This window comes from Enhydra lutris, unplaced genomic scaffold (genome assembly GCF_002288905.1).
Source record: "Enhydra lutris kenyoni isolate GAN:26980312 unplaced genomic scaffold, ASM228890v2 scaffoldscaffold8, whole genome shotgun sequence".
Taxonomy (NCBI): domain Eukaryota; kingdom Metazoa; phylum Chordata; class Mammalia; order Carnivora; family Mustelidae; genus Enhydra; species Enhydra lutris.
In genome coordinates, this window is record NW_019154092.1 from 29541404 (window position 1) to 29565931 (window position 24528).

Sequence of the window (24528 nt, forward strand, 5' to 3'; positions counted from 1 at the left end):
AACTAGTCAATCCTAAGCCTGCTGACCCTGCCTCACAGTCCTTCCCATGGAAACCACAAAAAAGGCTCGCTCCCAACTTCCCCTCACCTGGTCTCCTGACTGAACCTGTGATTTTTGCCATATGACCATGTGGGACATGGCATCCCTCCTCCTCTTCCTCCTGAGAACTATGAGTAACAAACTATCTTTTGAACGGCAATCATCTCCTGATCTGTTGGCCTCACCATACGTGATAATAAAACCCCTATTTTAAAACACTGGGCCCAGAACAGGTTTTCAATGCATGACAGACATGGCGCAAGGGAAAGGCAAATTCCACATCACAAGGCATGGGGTATAGAATAGGCTTTATTGGGGAAACTTACCAGCTAGGCTCAGTAAAATGATCACAGGTCCTGTGATTCTTCCATCACCCCACAAAAGAGAATCCTGGGGAGGTGCTGCTGCTTCAGGGAAGAGCTCCTTCCACCTTCTCATAGTGTAAATATGAGAAAGCAGCCTTATCAGTGGGGGCCATAGGCGACTGCTTGGGACCAGAACTGTGTTTCCAAGTGTCCGTGTTTACAGAGCTGTCTAGGGAACCCACTGTGGAGGGCTGGAAGCACTGAGCTTAAATATGGCCCTTCCCTCTGGGAGGTGAGAACCTGGCCCCAGCTAGCTCTTAACCCGAGCAACCCAAGAACCTCCAGGACACTTTTGGACAAAAACTGCTTTCGGCAGTATGGTTGTTATTTAATATACCTGCACCGTTCTCTTACTTAGTTTTAACAGAAAACTCTGAGCTTTTATTGTACAATCAAGCACAGTCTACCTGTTCACTTCCTCTTCACAGCACTTTATGTTCTAGGTTCTACTGTTTTACTGAACAGAAACTGAGAAGTTGTATAATTTCTCTCAGGTCCCATGGTTTGGAAAGTGATGTAGTCTGGACTGCTCTCAAACAAATCGGTCTGACTCCAGAGTCCACGCTCTTAGATACGTAGTCTGCTGCACTGCCTTCCCCACCACACCAGTGGCCCTGTGGAGGAGGTCCTGTGTTTTTTCACACATTTCTTTAACAATATTTACAGAATGCCTACTTTGTGCAGGCCCTGCGCTAGGCACCGAGCAGAGAGTTCTAAGTCCGTGTCCTTGCCATTATAGAACTTAAGATTTTCGTAGGGAGGCAGACGTTAAACAGAAAGGACACCTAATTACATAACTTAGTCTTGCTAAGAACGATACAGGGGAAAGTGGGAAGGGCTGTGAGTGTCGAACCTAGCTAGACTGGGGAAGTTAAGAAGAACGGCTGAGACCTGGCCGCGTTAAGCGGGAAGAAAGATTGCCTCAGTTCTTCTCCAACTGCTCGGCCTATGGCCTGAGACACAGGAGGCGCCGGGTAAGTGCTAGAGAAGTCAAAGGACACTAGGGCGGTGGGTGAGCAGACACACAGACAAATGCATGAAGAAATGGACCGATTGACGGACGGACGGGCGGACGGAAGCAACCAGGAGGAGCGGCCACCTGGTACCGCCACAGGTTCTGCCTGCGGCAGCAACGGCCGACGCAAAGCGGCGAGGAGGGCTGAGGCCGGACGGGGGCGATTTGGGAAGCACCCGCGGCCGCGCTGCCAGACCGCCTCACTCACCCCCGGCTCGGCAGGCGGCCGCACCGACCCCAGGGAGCGACGGAACATCCTTGGGACGCGCGCGCCGGAAGTGCGGGCGGGCGCGCCCCTCTAGGAAGCCGGGAGGACTGCAGCTCTGTGGCAGGCGCCGGGCGCCGAGGCTTGGGAGGAGGGACGCGAAGCTGAGGGGAGTGCGTCTCCGGTGGGACCTGGTGGGGACAGCCCCGATTCAAAATGGTTGACAGGCGACGGAAGGAGGACAAAAGAAATATAGAGAGAGCACGCGCTTGGTGGAACTCCGAGGAGAAAAAAATAGAACCCTGCCTCTGTAAATCTGGGGAAGAGGAGGACAAAACTGCATTCGTCCACCACAAACACGCTATCCCCAGTGGCAGTTCTAGAAGCTAACTAGAGGAGTGCGTGGAGGTTGAGGGGAAACCAGCCCAGGTTTGGCCAGGGGGCCAGGCGGAGGATCGACCCTGCCGTCGTGGACAAGGGCATGAACACGTAGCGGGACAGTCAGAATAATTCGATCAAAGAAGGCGCTACTCACGCTGAGTCTTACCGGACAACTGTTGACTTAGAGGAGTGGCCTGAGGGAGAGCACAGCAGTGGGAAGTTCAGGACATTGGCGGGGGGGGGGGGGGGGGGGGGGTGGGGGGACGCGGGGGGGGGGGGGGGGGGGGGGGGGGGGGGGGGGGGGGGGGGGCGCGGATTAGCCCACCATCTTCGTGGGCTAGAACCTAGGCTGAGGGACGCGGTGGGTCAGGTTTGAAGAGTTTCAAATGCCAGGCTCGGGAATTAGAAATGCTTTTAGTAATCAGTGCAGGCCATTTTCATGTGCCATGGCAAGAATGATACTTCGGGACAGTATCTGACATACTGCGTAGGTTGGATTGAAGGGCAAAACGGATGAGAAAAAAAAGACGTTTAGAAATGTGAACTTAGAATTTGGTAGTATCTGAAAATATGACTGAAAATGGAGAAGGGGATGAGATCCAAAGGAAATCTTATGGAAAATAAACAGGAAATTATAAAATAGCTATGTTTGGGGGTGGAATGAGCAAGAACAGATAGAAAAGAGAAACTTCTAGAAGGAGGAAAGCCCAGATGGTTCAATCATAAAAGCCAACAGAGTGTTTCAGGAGAGAAAACAGGTGACCAGCGGTCGGGCAGAGAAGGGGAGGAGGCCAGAGCTTTGGTGACGCGGAATTAAGGGAAGGGATAGAGGAAGGGCTTGAGAGATGTTATCGGTGGAATGTTACTTGCCACGGGTTAAGAAGTGTAGGATGAGATACGGAAAACAGGTGGTAATTCCTTCTGAGAAATGCGATTGTGCAAGAAGGAAAAAGAAAGGACACTTGGTTGGACTAGGCAACAGGATTGGAAAGGTGTTTGTTTTTAAAAATACTAGGCACCTTAGGGTGCCTGGGTGGCTCAGTGGGTTGAAGCCTCTGCCTTCAGCTCGGGTCATGGTCCCAGGGTCCTGGGATTGAGCACCCCATCGGCTCTCTGCTCAGCGGGGAGCCTGCTTCCTCCCTTCTCTCTCTCTGCCTGCCTCTCTGCCTATTTGTGATCTGTCAAATAAATAAATAAAATCTTAAAAAAAAAAATACTAGGCACCTAATTATATTTGTAGGGAAAAAAAGGTAAAATGTGAGTAGGAAGGAAAATTGAAGATAGAAGAAAAGAGGAATACAGAACTGATGGGGAGAGAATGAGACAGGATAGGTAGGTGGAGTCTCAGAAAATGAAATGAAGCATTTTAATAAAAAATGGTGCATTTTGGTCTGTGTTTTGATGCTGTGAATACAGAACAGCCAAATAGAACTGCTCAGTAATGCTGATTTTACAAGTAAATAAGTGCACATACTATTTTTTGAACATACTCATGTTACCAGCACTCAGATGAAGAAACAGAATATTAATCTGTCATCAGAAGTCTCCTTGTGCTCTCTTCAAGTCACCACCCTCCTCTAGGCCTGAAAGATAGCCACTACATTGAACTTTGACATGATACAGTTGGTCTTGCCTGTATTGTATTTAAATTTCTGTATTGTATATAAATGGAATTCGATATGTACTTTTTTAAAGTCAGGATGAATTCATCATTGTGAAATCTGTTCATACTGTTTTATGTAAATGTACACTATATATATTTCATTTCTAATAATGTTACATGGTATGATTAAACCAATATTCATTCATTCTATTATTGTTAAACATTATTTTTTTTTAAGATTTTATTTATTTATTTGACAGAGAGAGATCACAAGCAGGCAGAGAGGCATGCAGAGAGAGAGGAGGAAGCAGGCTCCCTGCTGAGCAGAGAGCCTGATGCGGGGCTCGATCCCAGGACCCTGAGATCATGACCTGAGCCGAAGGCAGCGGCTTAACCCACTGAGCCACCCAGGCGCCCCTATTGTTAAACATTATTGAAAGAGATATTTATATCTCTATCTATTTATATCTCTGACCACAATTTATTTTTGAATATTAGTAATTTATTTTTGAATATTAAACCAACTTACAGGATAAATTCCATTGAGTTGCAATATATAATTTTTTACATATCAATGAAGTTAATTTTTAAATATATTTTATTTATTTATTTGAGATAGAGAGTGTGCATAAGCAACAGGGAGGGGCTAAGGGAGAGGAAGAAGCAGGCTCCCCACCAAGCAGGGAGCCTGACACAGCTCCATCCCAAGAAGCTGAGATCCTAACCTGAGCCAAAGGCAGGCACCTAACTGAGCCACCCAGGCACCCCTATATTAATGAAGTTAATTTGCTAACATTTCATTGAGGACTTTTGCATCTATATTGTTAGAAATACTGGTCAGTAGCTGTCTTTTTCTGTGATGTCTTTGTCTGCTTTGGCATCAAAGTAATTACTGGCCCTTCTGTTTTCTGGGAGAGATTGTGAAAGACTGGTATTCTTTAACTGTTCAACAGAATTTACTAGTGAAGGCACCTGAGCCTGCAAACAAAGTTTTCTTTGTTAGAAAACTTTTCGTTACTAATTCAACTTCTTTACTTTTCATACATATATTCATATTTTCTATTTCTTTTTCAGTCACTTTTTTTTTTAAGATTTTATTTATTTATTTATTTGTCAGGGACAGAGAGCACAAGCAGGGGGAGAGGCAGGTAGAGGGAGAAGCAGGCTCCCCACTGAGCAAGGAACCCAAGAAAGGATTCGATCCCAGGACCCTGGATCATGACCTGAGCCGAAGACAGACAGCTAACTGACTGAACTACCCAGGCGTCTGTCCGTCAGTCACCTTTAGTAAATTTGTATTTTTCAAGTAATTTGTCCATGATGCTTACGTTGTGTAATATGTTGGCATGAAGTTATTCATAGTATTCCCTTATATTCTTTTAAATTATTATAGAGTTGGTAGTGATGTCCCCTCTCCTCTGCTTTTGTTAATCTCTCTTTTTCTTGGTGAGCATATTAAAGGTTTGTCAATTTTTGTTCATATTTTCAAAGAACAAAATTTTGGTTTCATTGATATTTCTTTATCGTTTTTCTGTTTTCCATTTCATTCATAACTACCCTAATGATTATTACTCCTTTCCTTCTGCTTTTTTGTTGTTAAGTTTGCTGCCCATTTTCAGGCTTCTTAAGGTGGAAACTTAGGTTACTGATAAGAGATTTTCTTTTCTAATATAAGCATTTTAAAGCTCTAAGTGTTCCCCTAAGCACTGCTTTGGTTGTATCTAATAAAATTGTTTATGTTGTGTTTCATTTTCATTCAGTTTAAAATATTTTCTAATTTCCTTTGTGATTTCTTCTTTGAACCATGGGTTATTTAGATATGGGCTATTTAACTTCCAAATATTTGTAGAGTTCCCAAATTATTCTGTGGCTCAATATGTCCCTTGGGCCAATGGAAGCCCCATCAGTCCCTCTCAGCTAAGGTGGCCCTGGTCCTCAGCCCTCAAGTGGACCAGCCTACTGATCACCCCATTTCCTGCACGCAATTTCCCAGAAAGCTTCCTTTATTTTGTTCTCTCTGTCCAGTTCAGTCCATACCGGCAGTGTTTCTGGTGATATAAGAGTCTCAAGAACCATGCTGGTGTCTGTGAATATCAAGGAGATCCACACAATTATATGCAGGGGCTCTTCTCAGATCCTTCCTGAATCACTGCACTTTATTACTGGTTTCTGTTGAGGTGGTTGGTTGGATCCATGAATTACACACCCAATCTATCCACCAAAAGGTTGTCCAGCTCCATGGCCTTGTCTCCAGAGCAAGGATAGGCTGAGAAATGATTCAGTCAAGTTTTTGCTACTTTACAAGTATCACCTTTTCTCCAGCTTTCAATAATGTTTTCTTCATTTCAGTCTGAGACCTCACCAGTATATTTAATGCTCATTAGTCCTAGCAAAATTCTTTTCATGACAATATATGTATTCTCTAAGATGACAGAAAAGTTCTCTATTTTCCTTTTCACTTTCTTCCAAGCCCTTGCCAGAGTCACCTTTAACATCCATACCTCTACGAACAATCTCTTCAAGGCAACCAGATATTTTCTGTCATAAGCCTCAAAACCCTTCCAAATTCTAGTCATTACTCAACTCCAAACCCACATCAGCATTTTTAGGTATTTGTTAAAGCAGCTCCTCACTTCTGGTACTACAGAGTGGCTTAATACAACAGAAATGTTTGAAGGTTTGGAGGTCGCTCACAGTTTGGAGGTTACAAATCCAAAAATCAAGATGCTGGCAGAACCATCCTCTTTCTGAAGACCCTGAGGTTCACACCTGTCTCTTAACTTCCAGTAACTGCTGGCAATCTTTGGTGTTCTTTGCTTTGTAGATGCATCACTTTAATGACTGCCTCCACATTCACATGGTGTCCTTTCCTCTCCATGAGTCTCCTTTGTGTCTGAATTTACCTCTTCTTATAAAGACACCAGTTGTTGGGTTAGGGCCTACCTTAATCAAGTATGATCTCATCTTAACTTGATTATATCTGTAAAGATCCTATTTCCAAATAAAGTCACATTCATAGGTACCACAGGTTAGGACTTGAACATATCTTTTGGGAGGAACACAATTCAACCCACAACAATGTGTTAAGTACAGACCAAGAGTTTAAATGACTGTGACTTGGTTTTGAAGTTGAAAACTTTCCAAACTGATGCCAATGACCTCACTGATTGAATATAAAAGAAATGATCTGATTGGAATTCAACTCTAGAGGTCTTGGAGAATTCTGGTGTTTGGGATATAAGCCTACTCATCTCTGTCAAAGTCAACCTTAGGAACTGATACTATTGGCCATTATTTTGCTTTCTGAATCTCAGTTTTCAGCACTTGTTCTGTTTTTGTTTTTGTTTTTTTTAAGATTTTATTTATTTATTTGAGAGAGAGAAACAGTGAGCAAGTGAGTGAGGGAGAGAACACAAGCAGGAAGGAGGGGCAGAGGGAGAGGCAGACTCCTTGCTGAGCAGATCCCAGGACTCCAGGATCGTGATCTGAGCGGTAAGCAGCAGCTTAATAGACTGAGCCACCCAGGCGCCCCAGAGTTTGTTCTGTTTTTAAAAAGACACAGTCAATTGGACATGCATATTAATATTTCAAAGTTGTTGTGTTGTCCATAATTTAGACGTGCCATTCAAAATCAAACAGCAGCAGCCTACATATAAATATTTATTTGATCAAAAGCAATGTTAAATTTTTCATTTGGCTTCGCAGTTTGGATTTATTTCCCTTTTTTACCTGGACCTGGGGATTGATTTTTAGATTGAAGTTCATTCTTTGTGAAGTTTAACTATCAAGGGAAATTAATTTCTAATACAATATAATACATGATAAGCAATACAGGATAAGCAGTAGGTCTTTAAGTCCAACTTTGTGAGGAAGAGGTCTATAGTTTTTTGTTTTTAAAAGATTTTATTTATTTACTTGAGAGAGAGAGTGTGAGAGAGAGAGAGCATGAGATGGGAGAGCGTCAGAGGGAGAAGCAGACTCCCTGCTGAGCAGGGAGTCCGATGTGGGACTCGATTCCGGGACCCCAGGATCATGACCTGAACTGAAGGCAGTCCCTTAACCAGCTGAGCCACCCAGGTGCCCCTGTTTTTTGTTTTTTTAAGATTTTATTTATTTATTTGCAAAGAGAGAGAGACTGCAAGTAGGCAGAGAGGCAGGCAGTGGGGGCGGGGGGGGGTGAGCAGGCTCCCCGCTGAGCAGAGAGCCCGATGCGGGGCTCGATCCCAGGACCCTGAGATCATGACCCGAGCGGAAGGAAGAGGCTTAACCCACTGAGCTACCCAGGTGCCCCAGAGGTCTGTAATTTTTATCATATTCTCAAAGTAGTTATATTACCCCAAAAAGATGAAGAACCACTGCTGTAGAATCTATGTATAAATCAGACATTTGTTAGTTTGGCCTAGTTTCCCCCAAGAGGAAATGGAACAGCAAATGAAAATCAGGTAGAATATTGGTGGGTGACCTATCACTTTCATTCTGGAGAATCTCTTATCGTTTCCCATGCCCATATTATCACTCCTGATCTCTCTGGAAACCTTTGAATTCCTTTACCTTACCGAGAGGAACGCCTTCAGTGTCAGCTGGTGTGGACCACAGCTGCGTCTCGGGTTGTTCTGGCCGACTGATCAAACAGTTAGATTCCAAGCTGGCTTCTCAGCCTCAGAATGCAACATCTTCGGTAAAACTCCACAAAGCCACAAATCTAGCACAATCTGAAAAAAAGTTTGATTTCCTTGGTTAAACACTCAGAAAATCTACAGTCACATCATCACTTCCAGGTAAAAAGTGAACAAAACCCTCACCTTTATACATAAGAATTAACCTCTGGTTACATTTCTCATTCTCTTTTACTCAACACCTGTTTAAAGTAGTATATCAGCTATGGCATTCTCATATACTGCTGGTGGGAATGCGAAATGGTTCAGCCACTCTGACAAACAGTGTAGCGGTTTCTCAAAACGTTAAACATACAACTACCATGAAAGAGAAAAAAGTACATGTCCATATAAAGTCTTGGACAACAATGTTCATAGCAGCTTGATTTGTAATAGTAAAAAAAACTGCAAATAACCCAAACTCCCATCAACTCGTGAGTGGTTAAACAAATTGTGATACATATATAGCTAATGGAATATTATTCAGCAAAAAAAAAAAAGCAATGGACCACTGATAGACAACCGTGATACGATAAATCTCAAAATAATAATGCTCAGTGGGGGCGCCTGGGTAGCTCAATGGGTTAAAGCCTCTGCCTTTGGCTCAGGTCATGATTCCAGGGTCCTGGGATGGAGCCCCGCATGGGGCTCTCTGCTCAGCAGAGAGTCTGCCTCCCCCCCACCCTGTGCCTGCTTGTGATCTCTGTCAAATAAATAAATAAATAATCATTTAAAAATAATAATAAAAATAATGCTCAGTGAAAGAAGTCTGACGAAAAAAAGACTGCATTCTGTATGATTCCATTTAAATAAGTCTCTAAAACATGCAAACTAACAAACTAACCTCTAGTAACACAAAGCAGAACAGTGGTTGGGAGCTGTGGGAAGAGGGAGGGGAGATACAAAAGGTACAGAGAACTTCTGAATTTGCTGGATGCATTCATTATTTTCATTGTGGTGATGGTTTCACAATTATGTGCATATGCAAAACTTATCAAATTATATACTCTAATATTTGCTCATATTGTATGTCTGTTATATCACAGTGAAGATGTTTTTCCTTCTTTCTAAAGTATCTTCACTCCATTCTTGGGAGGCTGGACCCAAACAAGTTCTTTACAAGGAATATTAGAGTCTCATTTATACATCTCTAAGATTTCATATATCGGAAGAGTGTCTTGGGCTGGGACACAAAGCCCTCTACTTCCACCTCAACCATCATTTCAGCCAGCCACCACTTTCTCAAACCTGTACCTCTCCCCAACATCTTGTATGTCTCAATCCTTCTCCCTACTCGCCCTGTACTTCCCAAGAAATTTCCAAGGACACAACAATATCCTTTCCTACCCCAATGTGCATCCTGCTCCTCCAAATTTCAGGTCCTTCTCACCCTGATCTTTTAGCCACAATGAGGATTGCACTGGCAAGCAAATTGTTTAGTTTCTATTTTGTTCATTTCTGATCTTGTCTTTATCAACGTCCTTCTTTCTACTGGTTTTGAGTTTTGTTTGTTCTTTTTCTAGCTCCTTCAGGTGTATTTTTTGATTGGTTTATTTGAGATTTTTCTTGCTTCTTGAAGTAGGCTGGTATTTTATAAACCTCCCTCTTAGAACAGCTTTTGATGCATCCCAAAGATTTTGGGGCTGTTGTATTTTCATTTTCATATGTCTCCATGGTTTTGTTGTTGTTGTTGTTGTTTTGTTTTAAATTTCCTCTTAAGCAAGCTGTTTAGAAACAGACCCCTATGGCCTTCCGTGATGGCAAAGTACATCAAAATCCAGCTTCCCGGCAAGTCAGGAATTAATTCGTAGGGCAATGCTTCTCAAAGTGTGGTCCACAGCCAACAGCAGCAGTACCTATGACCCTGAGTTCTAGGTTCACTCTAGGGGTGGGGCCCAGTAAAAATTTTTAACAAGGATTCCGGGTGATTTGGAGGCGCACCACTGTTCTAGGGGAAAAAAAACAGAGACGACAGGAAGAAAGTTAGAATGGAAGCACACCAGCGAGGAAGAATAAGGGGTGGCGTGGGGATTTTAAAAGAGAGAGATAATAAGGAAGAACTCATTATGTAGTCAGAAAACCTACCCTGCCCCAGAGAGCTTTCCCGAAAGATGTTTCGACATTCACGTCAAGAACCGGCAGGTACGGCAGCAAGGGACCTGTCGCTGGCTGACCAGGTCGCTCGCTACAGCGGGGCTGGATCATACGCGGCTGTTCAGGGGTTAAATCTCCTCAACCCGCCCCCAGTCTGCCGCCGACCCCTTGCGCCTGCGCCCCGGCGGGCGCCCCTCGCGCCATAGAGCTGAGCAATCCTCCCTGTTTCCTAGAGCGGACGCGGCGATGGCGGTTTCGCAGCGCGTGGGGCTTTACAGGGACCTGAAGGACATGTCGAGGTATGGGTGATGTTAGGTCATGGGAGCCAGGGGACCTCGGGTGATCTCGCCTCCTGGGGTGCCTTGCGGCACCTCCAGGAAACCCTATGGGGTTTCTCAAGTCCGTAGAGAGTCCCGGCCGCCCCGGGTCGCCCCCAGGCGCTGCTCCTGGGGCGGTGGGTCCTCGGCCTAGCGTGCTTTGGATACCCGGGTAGCGCCTGCGCGGCCTTGGGTTCAACCGAATGAACACCGGAAACTTTTGGGGGCATGTGGAATCAGGAGGGGGGGTGCATCCTAGCAGATCCGCAGAGCGTGGGGGGAAAAGCAGCCTGAATGTGCGAGCGCTGGAAAAGGGGAAGGAGGGAAAGAGGGATAATGATGGTGACTAGTAGTGACGGGGCGGTATAGGAGAGGCAGCGAATACAGCGTTAACCGCTGAAACAAAATTTTACAATGCCCTCCCCTGCCTTATCTTCCCAGTTACATCCTTATTTCAGGAGCCTTAACCGCCAGTTATATTTGAAGGTCTCTAGCCTTGGAATGGAGACTGCACGTCCAAAATGGTTTGTCTGAGCCTCATCATGAGGGAGGAAGCCTAATAAATTCTCGGAGAAAACCACTTGGAAATTAAATGAGATTTTGTTTTCTCCTTCATTTCTCTTATATCTAGAGGATGTTTCTCCGAAATTATATCTCCGGTCTCCACGATGATTGCCTTCCAAGCCCAGTGGTACCCCGTTGCCTCCAGGTTTCAGACTCCTATGCGGACAAGAAAAGCTTACTGAGGAAATGGTAATTCTCCAGTTGCTCCCCGAGGTGCCAAGCGTCCAGTTGCAGCCCATGGAGATCCACTTCGATTATGAATCTCAAGAACACCACCTTCTGTCAGGTGAGAAGCAGTGCATTCTATCTTTATTGGGTTCAGGTGGTGGGGAGGGTTGTTAATGGTGCTGTGTTAGTGTCTTCCAGGGCTATTGGTATTCTTCCTTCCCTATCCCTCACTGTATTAGGCAGTATCATCTCTTGAGTGCTACAAGCACAGTCACATAACTTTATTGTGAATTCTGGCAGTCAGATTCTCATGGAATTCCCTCCTTAAGTTCCCAGTTACCCATTTTCCCCATTATAATCACTTTATCACCAGTGTGTCAGTGTTTGATATTTTCCCTTTAAAATCTTTTCAAGTCATCTTTTTCAAGTATGGTAGGGGCTAGTTAAAAGTTTTGGAGTCTCACACCCTGGATTCAAATACTAGCTTTGTCATGTACTAGCTTCAGTAAATGACTTGCATTTTCTTTCTTTCTTTTTTTTTTTTTAAAACGATTCTGCTTCCTCATTTTATAAGTATGTAGTAACTCATACCTTGGAGGTTATTTTGAGGGTTGTGTTTATTGCTCCATAATAAAGGACCCCAAAATTTAGTGACCTTAAACATCAGACATTTTTAAACCATGTTATTTTCTTATGGTTCTGTAGGTCCTCAACTTGGGGTGGTTTCAGCTGGCAGTTTTTTCTCCTGGTTTCATCTGGGATCACTTGTGCAGTCATCTAGTGGCTCAACTAGGGCCAGGGTCTGAGTATCAGCCATATATGTCTGGCTGTTGGTGCTGGTCAGGGCTGGGGTCACCCACCTGCAGCTGTCCAGCCCAGACTTTCTCACAGGGCAGCCAGTTTCCCATACAGAGAGAGGGCAAGCCTTGGGATGCATAAGCACTTTTCTAACTTTTGTTTGTGTTATATTGACGTTCCAGAGTCATTGTGGAAAAGAACTACACAAGGATATAGTTATTTGGAGATAGGGTTTGTTGGGATCCCCTATTACTATAACAAACACCACGAGCACTAATAATATTACATTATATAAAGCTCTGCACACAAACCAGACTGTTAGTAAATTCTTTATAAATGGTAGGCACTGTTATTTTTAGTTAATTTTAATCCCATCCTTTTTTTTTTTTTTTTAAGATTTTATTTATCGGTTTGACAGAGATCACAAGTAGGCAGAGAGGCAGGCAGAGAGAGGAAGGGAAGCAGGCTCCCTGCTGAGCAGAGAGCCCAATTAGGGGCTCGATCCCAGGACCCTGGGATCATGACCTGAGCCGAAGGCAGAGGCTTTAACCCACTGAGCCACCCAGGCGCCCCTTTAATCCCATTCTTATTCAGGTGTTCTGCAGGGTCTCATTTTCACATCATATTTGCTGTTTTCTGATTTTGGCCCTCTCATTGCTGCTATTTTGCCTGTGAAATTTTACTATCTTTTTTTTTTTAACTCCAGATCTTCTGCCTCTTTATAGTTTTGAAGTATTTTTATTTTGTTTTGTTTCTCTCTTCTATATTTAGAACTTGTCTTTCCTTAAGAATCTATTGTAAGGCATCTAGCTCTCATTTTTCTTGAGAATTACTACAGAATTGGGTCTCCTTCTTGCAGTTTTATATAAATTAATATACATATTGCATGTGTTTGTGTCTCTTAGAGTGTATGTGAAAGAACATTTTTTTTACTATAGAATAATCTAATTATACTAAAGTACATTTATAAAATACAGAAAGACATAAAACAGGGAATTTAAATAACGTACAGCTCCACCATCTAATGATAGTCACTGGAATGCCTGGGGGGCTCAGTTGGTTAAGCAGCTACCTTAGGCTCAGGTCATGACCCTAGAGTCCTGGGATCAAGTCTCACATTGGGCTCCTTGTGCTCAGCGGGGAGCTTGCTTCCCTCTCTGCCTCTGCCTGCCACTCTGCCTGCTTGTGCTTGCTCTCTCTCTGTCTCTGACAAATAAATAAAATCTTCCCAAAAATAGGGGTGCCTGGGTGGCTCAGTGGATTAAAGCCTCTGCCTTTGGCTCAGGTCATGGTCCCAGGGTCCTGGGATCAAGCCCCGCATTGGGCTCTCTGCTCAGCAGGGAGCCTGCTTCCTCCTCTCTCTCTCTGCCTGCCTCTCTGCTTGCTTGTAATCTCTGCCTGTCAAATAAATAAATAAATAAATAATCTTTAAAAATTAAAATTAAAAAATTAAAAAAGATAGTCACTACTAACAATGTGTCCTTCTAATAAGTAATCACCTATTCAACAAATATTTATTGTTGATAAATGTTTATTAGTTAATCAGATTATAGCTTATTAATTATTGCTGACCATATAATATGGTTAGTTATTGAGGGGCTACTCTTATACTGTTCTGAGTGCTGGGCATATAGCAGTGAACTGAACAGAAAAGCCTTTGCCCTCAAGGAGCTTACAGTCTGGTGGGGGAAATAGGAAATAAATAAATATATGGTAGAACATCAGATAGTGGTAATGGTTACAAAGAAAATAAACCAGGATATATCAGTCAGGATTCCAGCAGGAAAGAGATGGTTCATTCAAATTGGTAATTCAACATTTCATGAAGAAGATGGGCAGGATTACAGAAATTAATAAGGGATAGAGTACAGCTTTGGGACCAAAAAAATGATAAGCAGTTACTACCCTTAGGACTAGTGTTACAAAGGGAGAGACTGATTACCAGATCCTGGAGAGTATAGCTGTAGGGTAGAGCTACCCAGTAGGAGCCATAGCCTTTGCTAAAAGAAGCACAGTCACTTGCAACTCCTGGCCCAGCAAGAAGGAAGTCAGGATGTAGCGTAAAGAACTCATCCTGGTTTCCCCTGGGATTTAGCACTGAAAGTCCCATATCCCAAGATCCCCATCTGTTTTGGACAAACCAGGATAGTTGGTCATTCTACAGTTCTCCTCCTACTTTGGGCCAAATCTAATTGCAAGCCAGAGGACACAGAATCCCAAGTGCTGCAGTCCATAAATTAGTATCAGCCTCTTGGAGCACAGAGAAACATGAACAGTAGACCTAGAGGGGCAAAAGGAGAATATCCCATTACAGTTCACCCCTTTTAACCTATAATGTTTACTTTTGTCCTTTGTTTGGTTTATCATGTTCCTAACACAGAGAAAAACAGTCTCTTAAGCTTCTGCTTCACAGGTTGACTTGTAATTAAATTATACCCCCCCCCAAACATGAAACTTCACTGCCATTGATGCTCCTCATATTAGGTAGTGAGGTAAAGGGGTAAAGGCATAATTAACTTAAAATCACTGCTACAGGTTTTACTATTCATAAAGCCAAAACTGATAATCATAACATCTTCTTTCATCACCCATTCCATGTTGTCTATACCCTCTGTCAGGATCTCAGTGGCAGAGTTCTTTACCTAGTTTAGTAATATAAACCTTTCTTCCTGGATGATCTGAGTCCTTGATGATCTTGTCTCTTCCATGTTATTTCAGTGTATCATTGACTGGGCCTTTAGACAGGAGAAAACTAGGAAGCACCCGCATTGAATTACCTGATTTCCATGCCTTTTTTTCCTTGCCCTTGTTATGTAACAGCAGCCAACCCCCAGTATCAATTGGTATCAGTCATCCCAGCCAGCAGAGCAACGCTTTCTCTTGCCAGTTGGTTCAGCAGCATGAGGAACCCAAATGGCCAGGAGACAGTCTCAGCTTCAGATTTAACAAAATCATGACTTTGTTCCATGGTAGACATATTTCTTCTTTGAGAACCTGAACCCCAAACTCACCAAGCCCAAGATTATGCGGATAGGAATTAAAAATAATATGGGGGCACCTGGTGGCTCAGTCAGTTGATTGTCCGTCTCTTAATTTTAGTTCAGGTTGTGATCTCAGGGTCATGGGGTTAAGCCTCACATCAGGTTCCCAGCTCAGTGGGGAGTCTGCTTGAGATTTCCCTCTCTGTCTGCCCCCACCCACGTGTGCATGCACGCTCACGTGCTCTCTCGAATCTTTAAGAATATAAATATAATACAATCCATGATATGAATGGATTATTAGTTATATAGTGAAAGGAGACATTTTACTACTCCTCTACCCTTGGCTCCTATGCGTAGGTACTCTGGCCATAGATAAGACAACACCGTTTATTCTCCTCTGGTTTAAGGCACATATTGCATCCTGTAGGACAGCACCCCAAACTTAGGGTGTTGTTGCCTAGCCTGGTACTGTAACTGAGCCTTCAGTAAATCATTCCACTATTATCGGAATCCACTTACTTCTGGATGATGGGACGTGTGGTAAGACCCGTGAATTGCATGTGTGTGAGCTTATTGCTATACTTCCTTCCCTGTAAAACTACTCCTCTGGAGGTATTACTGTATAGAATCACCATGGTAATAAATAAAGCATTCTCTTAGGTCAGTGCACATTTATTTGTATTTGGACTATGTATTTAGTCCTTTGAAAACAAATTTTTGCCCTCTTCATGATAGAAGGAGCCAAGTCTGATGAATCTGCCCCCTAGTTGTGGGCTCATTCCTCTCCGGAGAATTGTACCATATTAGGGGCTCAGGGTTGGTCCCAGCAGTTGGTCGCATGGCTATATAGCTGTGATAATAGGCATATCAGCCTTGTAATAGACACCCATATTGTTGAGCCCACACATAGCTTCCATGACCACTTTGTACATGAATCCATTGGGTAAACATTAGTAAAAAGGCTGACTGACATTCACAACGTGGATCACCACGTCCGTCTGATTGAGAGGCTTCTTCCAAGTGGATGCTCTTTGGTGAGTATTCACACAGGACACAAATACATTCATTCTTTGCCCATTGTAGGAGGTCTGTTATGATTTTCTTCTATAATCCTTATTTCTGATCTTCCAGGCTTGTTCTTTCAGCTACCTAACCAACCAATAACCCATTAGTCATTATCCATGAATCAGTACAGATGTGTATCTTAGGCTCTGTTGCCTTCCATGAAAGTGGACAGCCAGGTGTATACCTGAAATTCTGTCTAATGGGAGGATTTGCCTTTACCAGTATGTTTCAGGTCACTTCAGAGTCAAGGTGTAGGTGAAAGATTCGTTTTCTGCTAGTGTCCACACACTGAGCAGACCCATCTATAACTCAGTTCTGTACATTTTCCTCCTCTGTTAACTGATAAGAGGGAATTCCCATTAGGCCATGAATATTGGCTAATAAGGAGGGGATTAGTGGAGCAATAGGGAAACCCACATCACTAGCACATGGAATTTATTTGTCTTCCATACTTGCTTTTATAATGGAACGCTGGTTTGTATGTCTAGTTTTAGGATTTGGTGGGTCAACTAGGTAGCTCACAATGATCAGCTTGTAATAGTCATTTGGTGTTCTGTGGTGAAGCATTAGGTCTTATTAGTGCCCAAGAGCAAGCCAGCATCTGTTTTTCACTTAGAAAATTGTTGGCAGAAGAGAGTATGGCCTTACTCCGGTGTCATTCTCTTCTGGAGGCTTGCAGAAGCCTTAATACAGCATCCCTGACTACTGCAGACATTTCTTACCATTGGTTATCCTGGTTAATAAAGTCATGTGACAGGACAGCTAAAATTGCAACCTGGACCCTGCAAAGCCTTCTTTTAAATTTTGAGTCAGGGTACTAATATTGGTCGTTTCAGCACATTCGACTGTGATATCTGTTGTCTCCAAAATTCAGAGCTCTCCAAGTATTGTGTCTTTCTGAGGTGGTAACAGTTGGTTAGAGATATAAGGGAAGTGAGAAAACAAGCCACATGGCTATCTGAGAGAAGAGTGTTTTAGGCACAGGGACCAGCAAATGCCAGAGGCCCTTTAATGTAGCAGGAACAGTGTCAGTATGGGGTAGACAGGAAACGGGAATGAAATGAGAGCAGAGAGAGAAAGGATGGGATGGAACCTTCTGAGCCATAGTAAGGACACGGAATTTATTCCCAGTGTAATAGGAAACCACTGGAACATTTTGTGCATGATAATAACATATAAAGATTACTGTGGAGATGCCTGGGTGGCTCAGTCAGTTAAGCATCTGCCTTTTGGCTCAGGTCATGATTCCAGGGTCCCGGGATCGAGTCCTGCATCAGGCTCCTTGCTCAGCCGGGAGCCTGCTTCTCCCTCTCCCTGCCACTCCCCCTGCTTGTGTGCCCTCTTGCTATCTTTCTCTCTCTCTGACAAATGAATAAATAAAAAATTTAAAGTATACTGTTTTATGGAGAGTAGGGGAAAGGTAAGTTAGAAAAATGTTTTAAGAAGAGAGTAATCAATTATGTCAGATAAATACAGAAGAAGATTGAGAATTGACCATTAGATTTGTTAAGATAGAGCTTATTAGGGATTCTGATAAGTGCAGTTTTGATGGAGTTAAGGAGATAAAAGCCTGATTGCAGTGGGTTAAGAAGAGGATAGACTTAATATTGGTTAGCATATAGAACAGTGTGAACTCAAACTCAACAATAAGACCCAGCAGTTCTGGTCCTAAGTTTATGTAACCTGGAGTTACACTTGAATATGTGCGTAAAGATAAATGTACCAGCAGATTCATATGAGCATTGTTTGAAATAACAAAATATTATTGTCCTTTGAAGGAGAATGGCTAAATAAATTGTGGTATAGGTCACACTATGGTAATGAACATCAATAGACTACAGTTACACGACTGAATATGGATGAATTTTCCAAACATAATGTTGAGCAAAAAAAAAAAAAAAAAAAAATCATAGAATATATGTGATATAATTCCATAAATGTGTACAGTTCAAAAACATGCTTTATTTGTCTGCTAGGGCTCCCATAACAAAGTATCACAAACTGGGTGGTTAAACTGCAATTTATTTTCTCACAGTTCTGTGCCTTAATTTATGTCATCTGTGCTTTGCTTTCTTCTAGAAGTGTTATAGTTTTAGTTTTTATGTTTATGTTTATATTACATTTCTAGTTAATTTTTGCATATAGCATAAGGAAATAGGGTTAATTTGTGTTACTGTTACAGCTGAAAAGATATAACAATATCTTTTGTTGAAAAAAGACTGTCCTTTCACCATTGATTTTCTTAGCAACTTTGTTGACAATCAGTTTTACATAAATGTTTGGATCTATTTATGGACTCATTCTTTTTCCATTAGTGGATATGCTTGTCTTTATGCAGTCCCATACTGCTTTGATTACTGTAGCCTTATAATAAAGCTTGAAATCTGGTAGTGTAACTTCTTTAATTTTGTTCTTTTCCAAAATTGTTTAGACTCTTCTTTGCCTTTCTACATAAAGTTTAGAATCAGTTTGTCAATTTCTATGAAAAAATCCTGCTGAGGTTTTGATTGGAGTTGCATTGAACCTATAGCAAAGTTTGGGAAGAAATCCACCATCTTAACAATATTAAATCTTCCTCTCCATAAGTGATGACATATATTTCTGTTTATTATGTCTTCTTTAACTTTTCTTAGCAGTGTTTTGTAGTGTTCATTATAAACATATACACGTATTTTGTTGAATTGTTTTTAAATATTTTATTTTTGGTGTAATTAAAAATGTTTTTAATTTTAGGCTCTAATTTTTCATGGGTAGTACACTAAAATACAGTTGGGTTTTGTATGTTCTTCTAATAAACTCATGTACAAGTTCTAATAACTTTTTTTTTTAAGATTTTATTTATTTATTTATTTGACACACAGAGATCACAGGTAGGCAGAGGCAGGCAGAGAGAGAGGGGAAAGCAGGCCCCCCGCTGAGCAGAGAGCCCCATGTGGGGCTCGATCCCAGGACTCTGGGATCATGACCCAAGCCGAAGGCAGAGGCTTTAACTCACTGAGCCACCCAGGTGCCCCTCTAATAACTTTTTTGAGATACTTTGGAATTTTCTGTATACATGACTGTATAGTCTACAAGTGAAGACAGTTTGACTTTTTTCTTGTTTGTATCTCTCATTTATTTTTCATGTCTTGTTGCTTTGGCTAGTAATACTGAACAGAGGTTGCCTTAACCCCCAATAGTAGCCTCTGATCAGGCTGGTTGGTGGTCTTCCCAGTGACAGCCAGGCTGCCACTGCCGCCTTCTCTCTCTCCTTCTCCCCTATCCCTCAAGTACTCTTTCATATTGCTTACCTTACTTATGTTAATAAGTTGCTTGTGTATTAGTTTTAATTTAGTCAAAACTTTCATAATTACTGTGACTACGTTTCCGTATTCCCAGATCTCCTGTGACAAACATATACAGGACATATCTGGTAAACCGTTTCAATACATGGTTATTATGAACCATTACTTATTGATTCTTCCTAATTGCTCTTTCAGAGGATAATTTTCAGTGTTTTAGAGCACTCTCATATTGTGATATACAGTATGAAGAATACATTCCATTTGGATTTTTTATTGTTCTAGGTGGTGAGACTAAGACCAAGATTGGAGAGGTGACTTCAGAGGAGGAAATTACAACAAAAATTGAACCATTGCCTGGAGAGTCTGGCAACCCCAGAGATGATGTTCTCCAGGATTCTGAATGCAGAGGATTTTGTGAATTTGGGGATAAATTAAATGAGAAGGATCAAAATTTCTTTAAAAGAAGACAGCATAACTGTGATGAATGTGGGCAAAGTTTTGCTTGGAGTACAGGCCTTATTAGGCATCGAAGAACCCATTGGGAGAAACCCTATGAATGTGATAAGTGTGGAAAGGCTTTTAGTGTGAGCTCAGCTCTGGTTCTGCATCAGAGAATTCATACTGGAGAGAAACCCTATCCTTGTACTTGGTGCATTAAAAGTTTCAGTCGGAGCTCAGACCTTATTAAACATCAAAGAGTCCACACTGGTGAAAAACCTTATAAATGTGATGAATGTGGGAAAGCCTTCAGTCAGAGTTCTGATCTCATCATCCATCAGAGAATCCATACAGGAGAAAAACCCTATCAGTGCAGTCACTGTAGTAAAAGTTTTAGCCAGCGCTCAGATTTGGTTAAGCATCAAAGAATCCATACTGGAGAGAAGCCTTATACATGTAACCAGTGTAACAAACATTTTAGTCAGAGTTCTGATGTTATAAAACATCAAAGAATCCACACTGGGGAGAAACCATATAAATGTGATGTGTGTGGAAAAGCCTTCAGTCAGAGCTCAGATCTTATTCTGCATCAGAGAATTCACACTGGGGAGAAACCATATCCATGTAATCAGTGTAACAAAAGTTTCAGTCAGAACTCAGATCTTATTAAACATCGAAGGATCCACACTGGAGAGAAACCCTATAAATGTAATGAATGTGGTAAAGCTTTTAATCAGAGCTCAGTCCTTATTCTGCATCAGAGAATTCACACTGGAGAGAAACCCTATCCATGTAATCAGTGCAGCAAAACCTTCAGTAGACTTTCAGATCTCATGAATCATCAGAGAATTCACACTGGAGAGAAACCTTACCCATGTAGCCAGTGCAGCAAAATGTTTAGTCGAAGATCAGACCTTGTTAAACATCATAGAATTCATACAGGGGAGAAGCCCTATGAATGTGATGAGTGTGGGAAAACCTTTAGTCAGAGCTCGAATCTTATTCTCCATCAGAGAATCCACACTGGAGAGAAACCCTATCCATGCAGTGATTGTACTAAAAGTTTTAGTCGTCATTCAGACCTCGTTAAACATCAAAGAATACACACTGGAGAGAAGCCATATGCTTGTAACCAGTGCAATAAAAGTTTCAGTCAAAGCTCAGACCTCACTAAACATCAGAGAGTGCACTCTGGGGAAAAGCCCTATCATTGTGATCATTGTGAGAAAGCCTTCAGCCAGAGTTCTGACCTTATTCTTCATCAGAGAATTCACACTGGAGAAAAACCATACCCATGCACACAGTGCAGCAAAAGTTTCAGTCAGAACTCAGACCTGATCAAACACCAGAGAATCCACACTGGGGAAAAACCCTATCAGTGTCCTGAGTGTGGAAAGGCTTTTAGTCAGTGCTCAGCTCTTATCCTACATCAGAGGATCCACACTGGAGAAAAACCATATTCATGCGATCAGTGTGGCAAAAGCTTTAGTCGGCGCTCTGATCTCATTAACCATCAAAGAATCCACGCAGGGGAAAAGCCATGTAAATGTGATGCATGTGGGAAAGCCTTCGGCACATGCTCTGAGCTTACTGAACACCAGGGAATCCACACTGGGGAGAGACCCCACACGTGTGTCCAGTGCAGCAGAAGTTTTAGCCAGCTCTCTGAGCTTAATAATCATGAGACAGTCCATTCTGAGGAAGACAGGCTAAGTGTGATAAATGTGGGAAAACCTTTAGAGTATTCGCAGACTTTATTTCATACCAGGGACACTATACCAGAAAAAAATCTTAGGAATGCTATTGATTATGAAAACAGTTTTAATCAGTGCTCAACTCTTGTGCTACATTAAAAGGAAACACACTGGACAGAAAACACTTAAGTTCTACAATGAAAGTTTAACTGAGAATTCAGACATTACGAAACTTAAAGATTCTGAGTTCCATGAGTAATTGAGAAAACCTTCAATATGAATAAATATTACTGAATGTCAGCAACAATGGAAAGAAATTTCTGTCTGTCATAATGAAAAAACAAAACAAGCCTCTGGCCTTTTATTCAAATATAATCTACAAGGGGAGAATCTTATCATTATAAGAAATGAATAACAATATTAATGCAGAACCTTACCAGATACTGTAAAGATCCGTGTGATGGGGTGTGCAGTCAGCTCAGAAGGGAATGTATTAGTGTAATTATCTCAAACCTTTAGTGAGCCCTAATTATTACATATCAGAGAAGTTACATTAGAGAATGTGGGGAAAACTTAAATCCCTTCTATATCTTAATTGGCATTCACTCATAATCGGCATGCCACTTACCACCTGACAACAGAGAGTCCTACCTTATGCTCACATTACTTAATCTCATTAAATTCCCTGTGTGTGAACATGGCTATACTATTCTGGTATTAAACTTATTAACTACATAATTCCAGTGCCCTATTTTCTCAGAAAAAAAAAAAATATTTTTCTTTGCCCTAGTTTTGGTTTTCCTAAAGAGTAGGAATTTTCAGGTTCCTGCAATAGGGACAGAGAATATGGAATTATTTTGCTTTCAGTAATGCAGCCCATAGACCAGTGGTTTGAAATCACTTCTTCCATATTACGATTTAATCACAGTTTCTTAAATATGTGAGACAATTTTTTAAATTCCATATGTCAGAGTCTAGCACTATGTCATTTATAGATAAACAAAAATGAGAGCTGAAGTAGTGCCCACATGACTAATTTGTATACCATATTCTGTCTAAAAATAAAGACTGATTTTTTTCAAGTGGCAACATTTATCAGACTTTGGTTTGTTGATTTCTGATATATGTATGGTAATAGGCTACTATATGCAAAGTTTTCAACTGAAAAATAGAAACATTTAAAAATAAAAATTTAAAATTGTTTTTCTAGTATTAACCATTTGTTAAGATTCCACTGCTATACACTGAATATTCCCTATAATCATCCAGTTACTATATCACTTTAATAGTTATTGTTATCTACAATGTGCAAGGCATTTTTTTTTTTTAGGTTTTGTGGTATACACAGAATATAGAAAGCTTATGTGATAAAGTCTGATGTATAAAGAAAACACATGGTTCCGTACAATCATAGAGGTAGACAAGATGCTTATAAGAGGAAGTAGGGTTCAATTCTGATTGGAAAGAAAAAGTTTGGGGAGCTCCTGAGATTTGAGTTTTGAAGGATGGGATTAGAGGCAAGAAGGGAGTAGTCAACAAAGTCACAGAAGCAAGAAAGTGAAAGAAATGTGGAGTATGTGCTTAGTCATTAATTCATTCAATACACATTCAGTGTCAGGCACTACTGAGTACTACTCAAGGGGAGAGAAAGGGTTCCTCTCCAAAAAACACTCAAGTGTTTTTGCAAATGATGACTAAAACATGTACTTAAGAGGGTAAGAATAAGGTGGAAATCAGAGTGAAGTATGAGAAAAGACTGTTAAGGAGTATGATGCTAAACGAGCAGGCACTTCAACTTTCTGGCATTTAGTATTACGTAAAATGGAAGAGTACTAGTTATGATAGGATTGAGTTTCATATTTCTGTATTTGTTCTCAAGGTAATGGAAAGCCATTGAGGTCTTTGAACCAAGGAATAGCATGATCATCTTACTGCCTTCAGAAGAGTAAAATTAAATGGGGAAGGAGCAGAAAGAAAAACTTTTGAAGTCTGAAAATAAAAGCGTGAGGGTCATAAGCAGAAGAGCTAAAAGGCATTGACATGACAGTAAGTTGAGAAGGGAGTAGGAAAAGGTATAATTAACTAGCATTTATTCTTTGAGGAATTTAAAAAGTGAAGAAATAGGATGATGAAATTTATATCAAGTTTACCCCTCTCTCCTGAGGATAAATTTTAAGAGCCAACTGCTTACTACACACCCCCATGATATCTTCCTCCTGAAGTCCCTATCCTGGCGAATTGCACTGCTAAGCACCTTGCCGTACAGCCATTCTGCACTCTCCACTTTCCCCAGTTTTCTAAATCCACTTGTTCACTAGGTTTTAGAAACGAGTTACAAAAGTAACACTACATATATATAAATATGATTTTTTAAAAGTCTGACAATAGCAAGTGTTGAGAAGAAACATGGTAGATCAGTAATTGTATTACATCAGTAATTATATTACATATAATGAACTTTAAGAAAATTCTTGCATTTCTTATAGTTTATAGGGTACTTGCTCGATCAAGACCCACTATAAAAGCAAGGATCCAGGGAATTCAAAATTAAAGTATGGAAAAAGATACTCCATTAAAACACTAACCAAAAGAAAGCTGTTAATCGCTGTACCAATATTAGACAACAAGTAGACCTTAAAACCAAAGGCTTGAAAATCCCAGAGAAGAAATGGGAGGGAGTTACGTAGGACGCGTGCTTGGCTCCAGCACTTTGGGAATGAAAGGAATTGCAGTTTTCAAGGATCTTCTGTATTCAATAAAAACAGTTACTTGTCTACTTGCAAAAAAAAACAAAACAAACAAACAAACAAACAAAAAAAACCCCAAAGGCTTACTATAGATAAAAGGGGACATTTTTATGAA

At 41.4% G+C, this 24528-nt stretch overlaps 2 protein-coding genes across 10 annotated transcripts in view; one reads left to right on the top strand and one right to left on the bottom strand.

Moving 5' to 3' along the window:
• The window catches only part of LOC111142732 (zinc finger protein 271), a 43634-nt gene extending 21647 nt beyond the window's left edge, over nucleotides 1–21987 (top strand). Inside the window, exons 1-3 of one of the 4 annotated variants that reach the window (XM_022496015.1) lie at nucleotides 10568–10656; nucleotides 11306–11524; nucleotides 19817–21987. In XM_022496015.1, the coding sequence (XP_022351723.1) occupies nucleotides 11425–11524; nucleotides 19817–21825 (2109 nt within the window). In that variant the 5' untranslated portion in view covers nucleotides 10568–10656; nucleotides 11306–11424 and the 3' untranslated portion in view covers nucleotides 21826–21987. Of the gene's footprint in view, nucleotides 1–10567; nucleotides 10657–11305; nucleotides 11525–19816 lie in introns of those variants that run through there. The other 3 variants (XM_022496016.1, XM_022496013.1, XM_022496014.1) reach the window with 3 other exon arrangements.
• LOC111142733 (zinc finger and SCAN domain containing 30) overlaps nucleotides 1–24528 on the bottom strand; it is an 81503-nt gene that overhangs the window by 10603 nt on the left and 46372 nt on the right. For 3 of the 6 annotated variants that reach the window (XM_022496021.1, XM_022496019.1, XM_022496018.1), the window contains exon 1: nucleotides 366–2239. Coding sequence is in view for 1 of the 6 variants with exons in the window: in XM_022496017.1 (XP_022351725.1) it covers nucleotides 1011–1018 (8 nt within the window). In the remaining 5 variants the exon portion in view is untranslated. Of the gene's footprint in view, nucleotides 1–365; nucleotides 2240–8164; nucleotides 8321–9610; nucleotides 9762–10348; nucleotides 10396–24528 lie in introns of those variants that run through there. The other 3 variants (XM_022496022.1, XM_022496023.1, XM_022496017.1) reach the window with 3 other exon arrangements.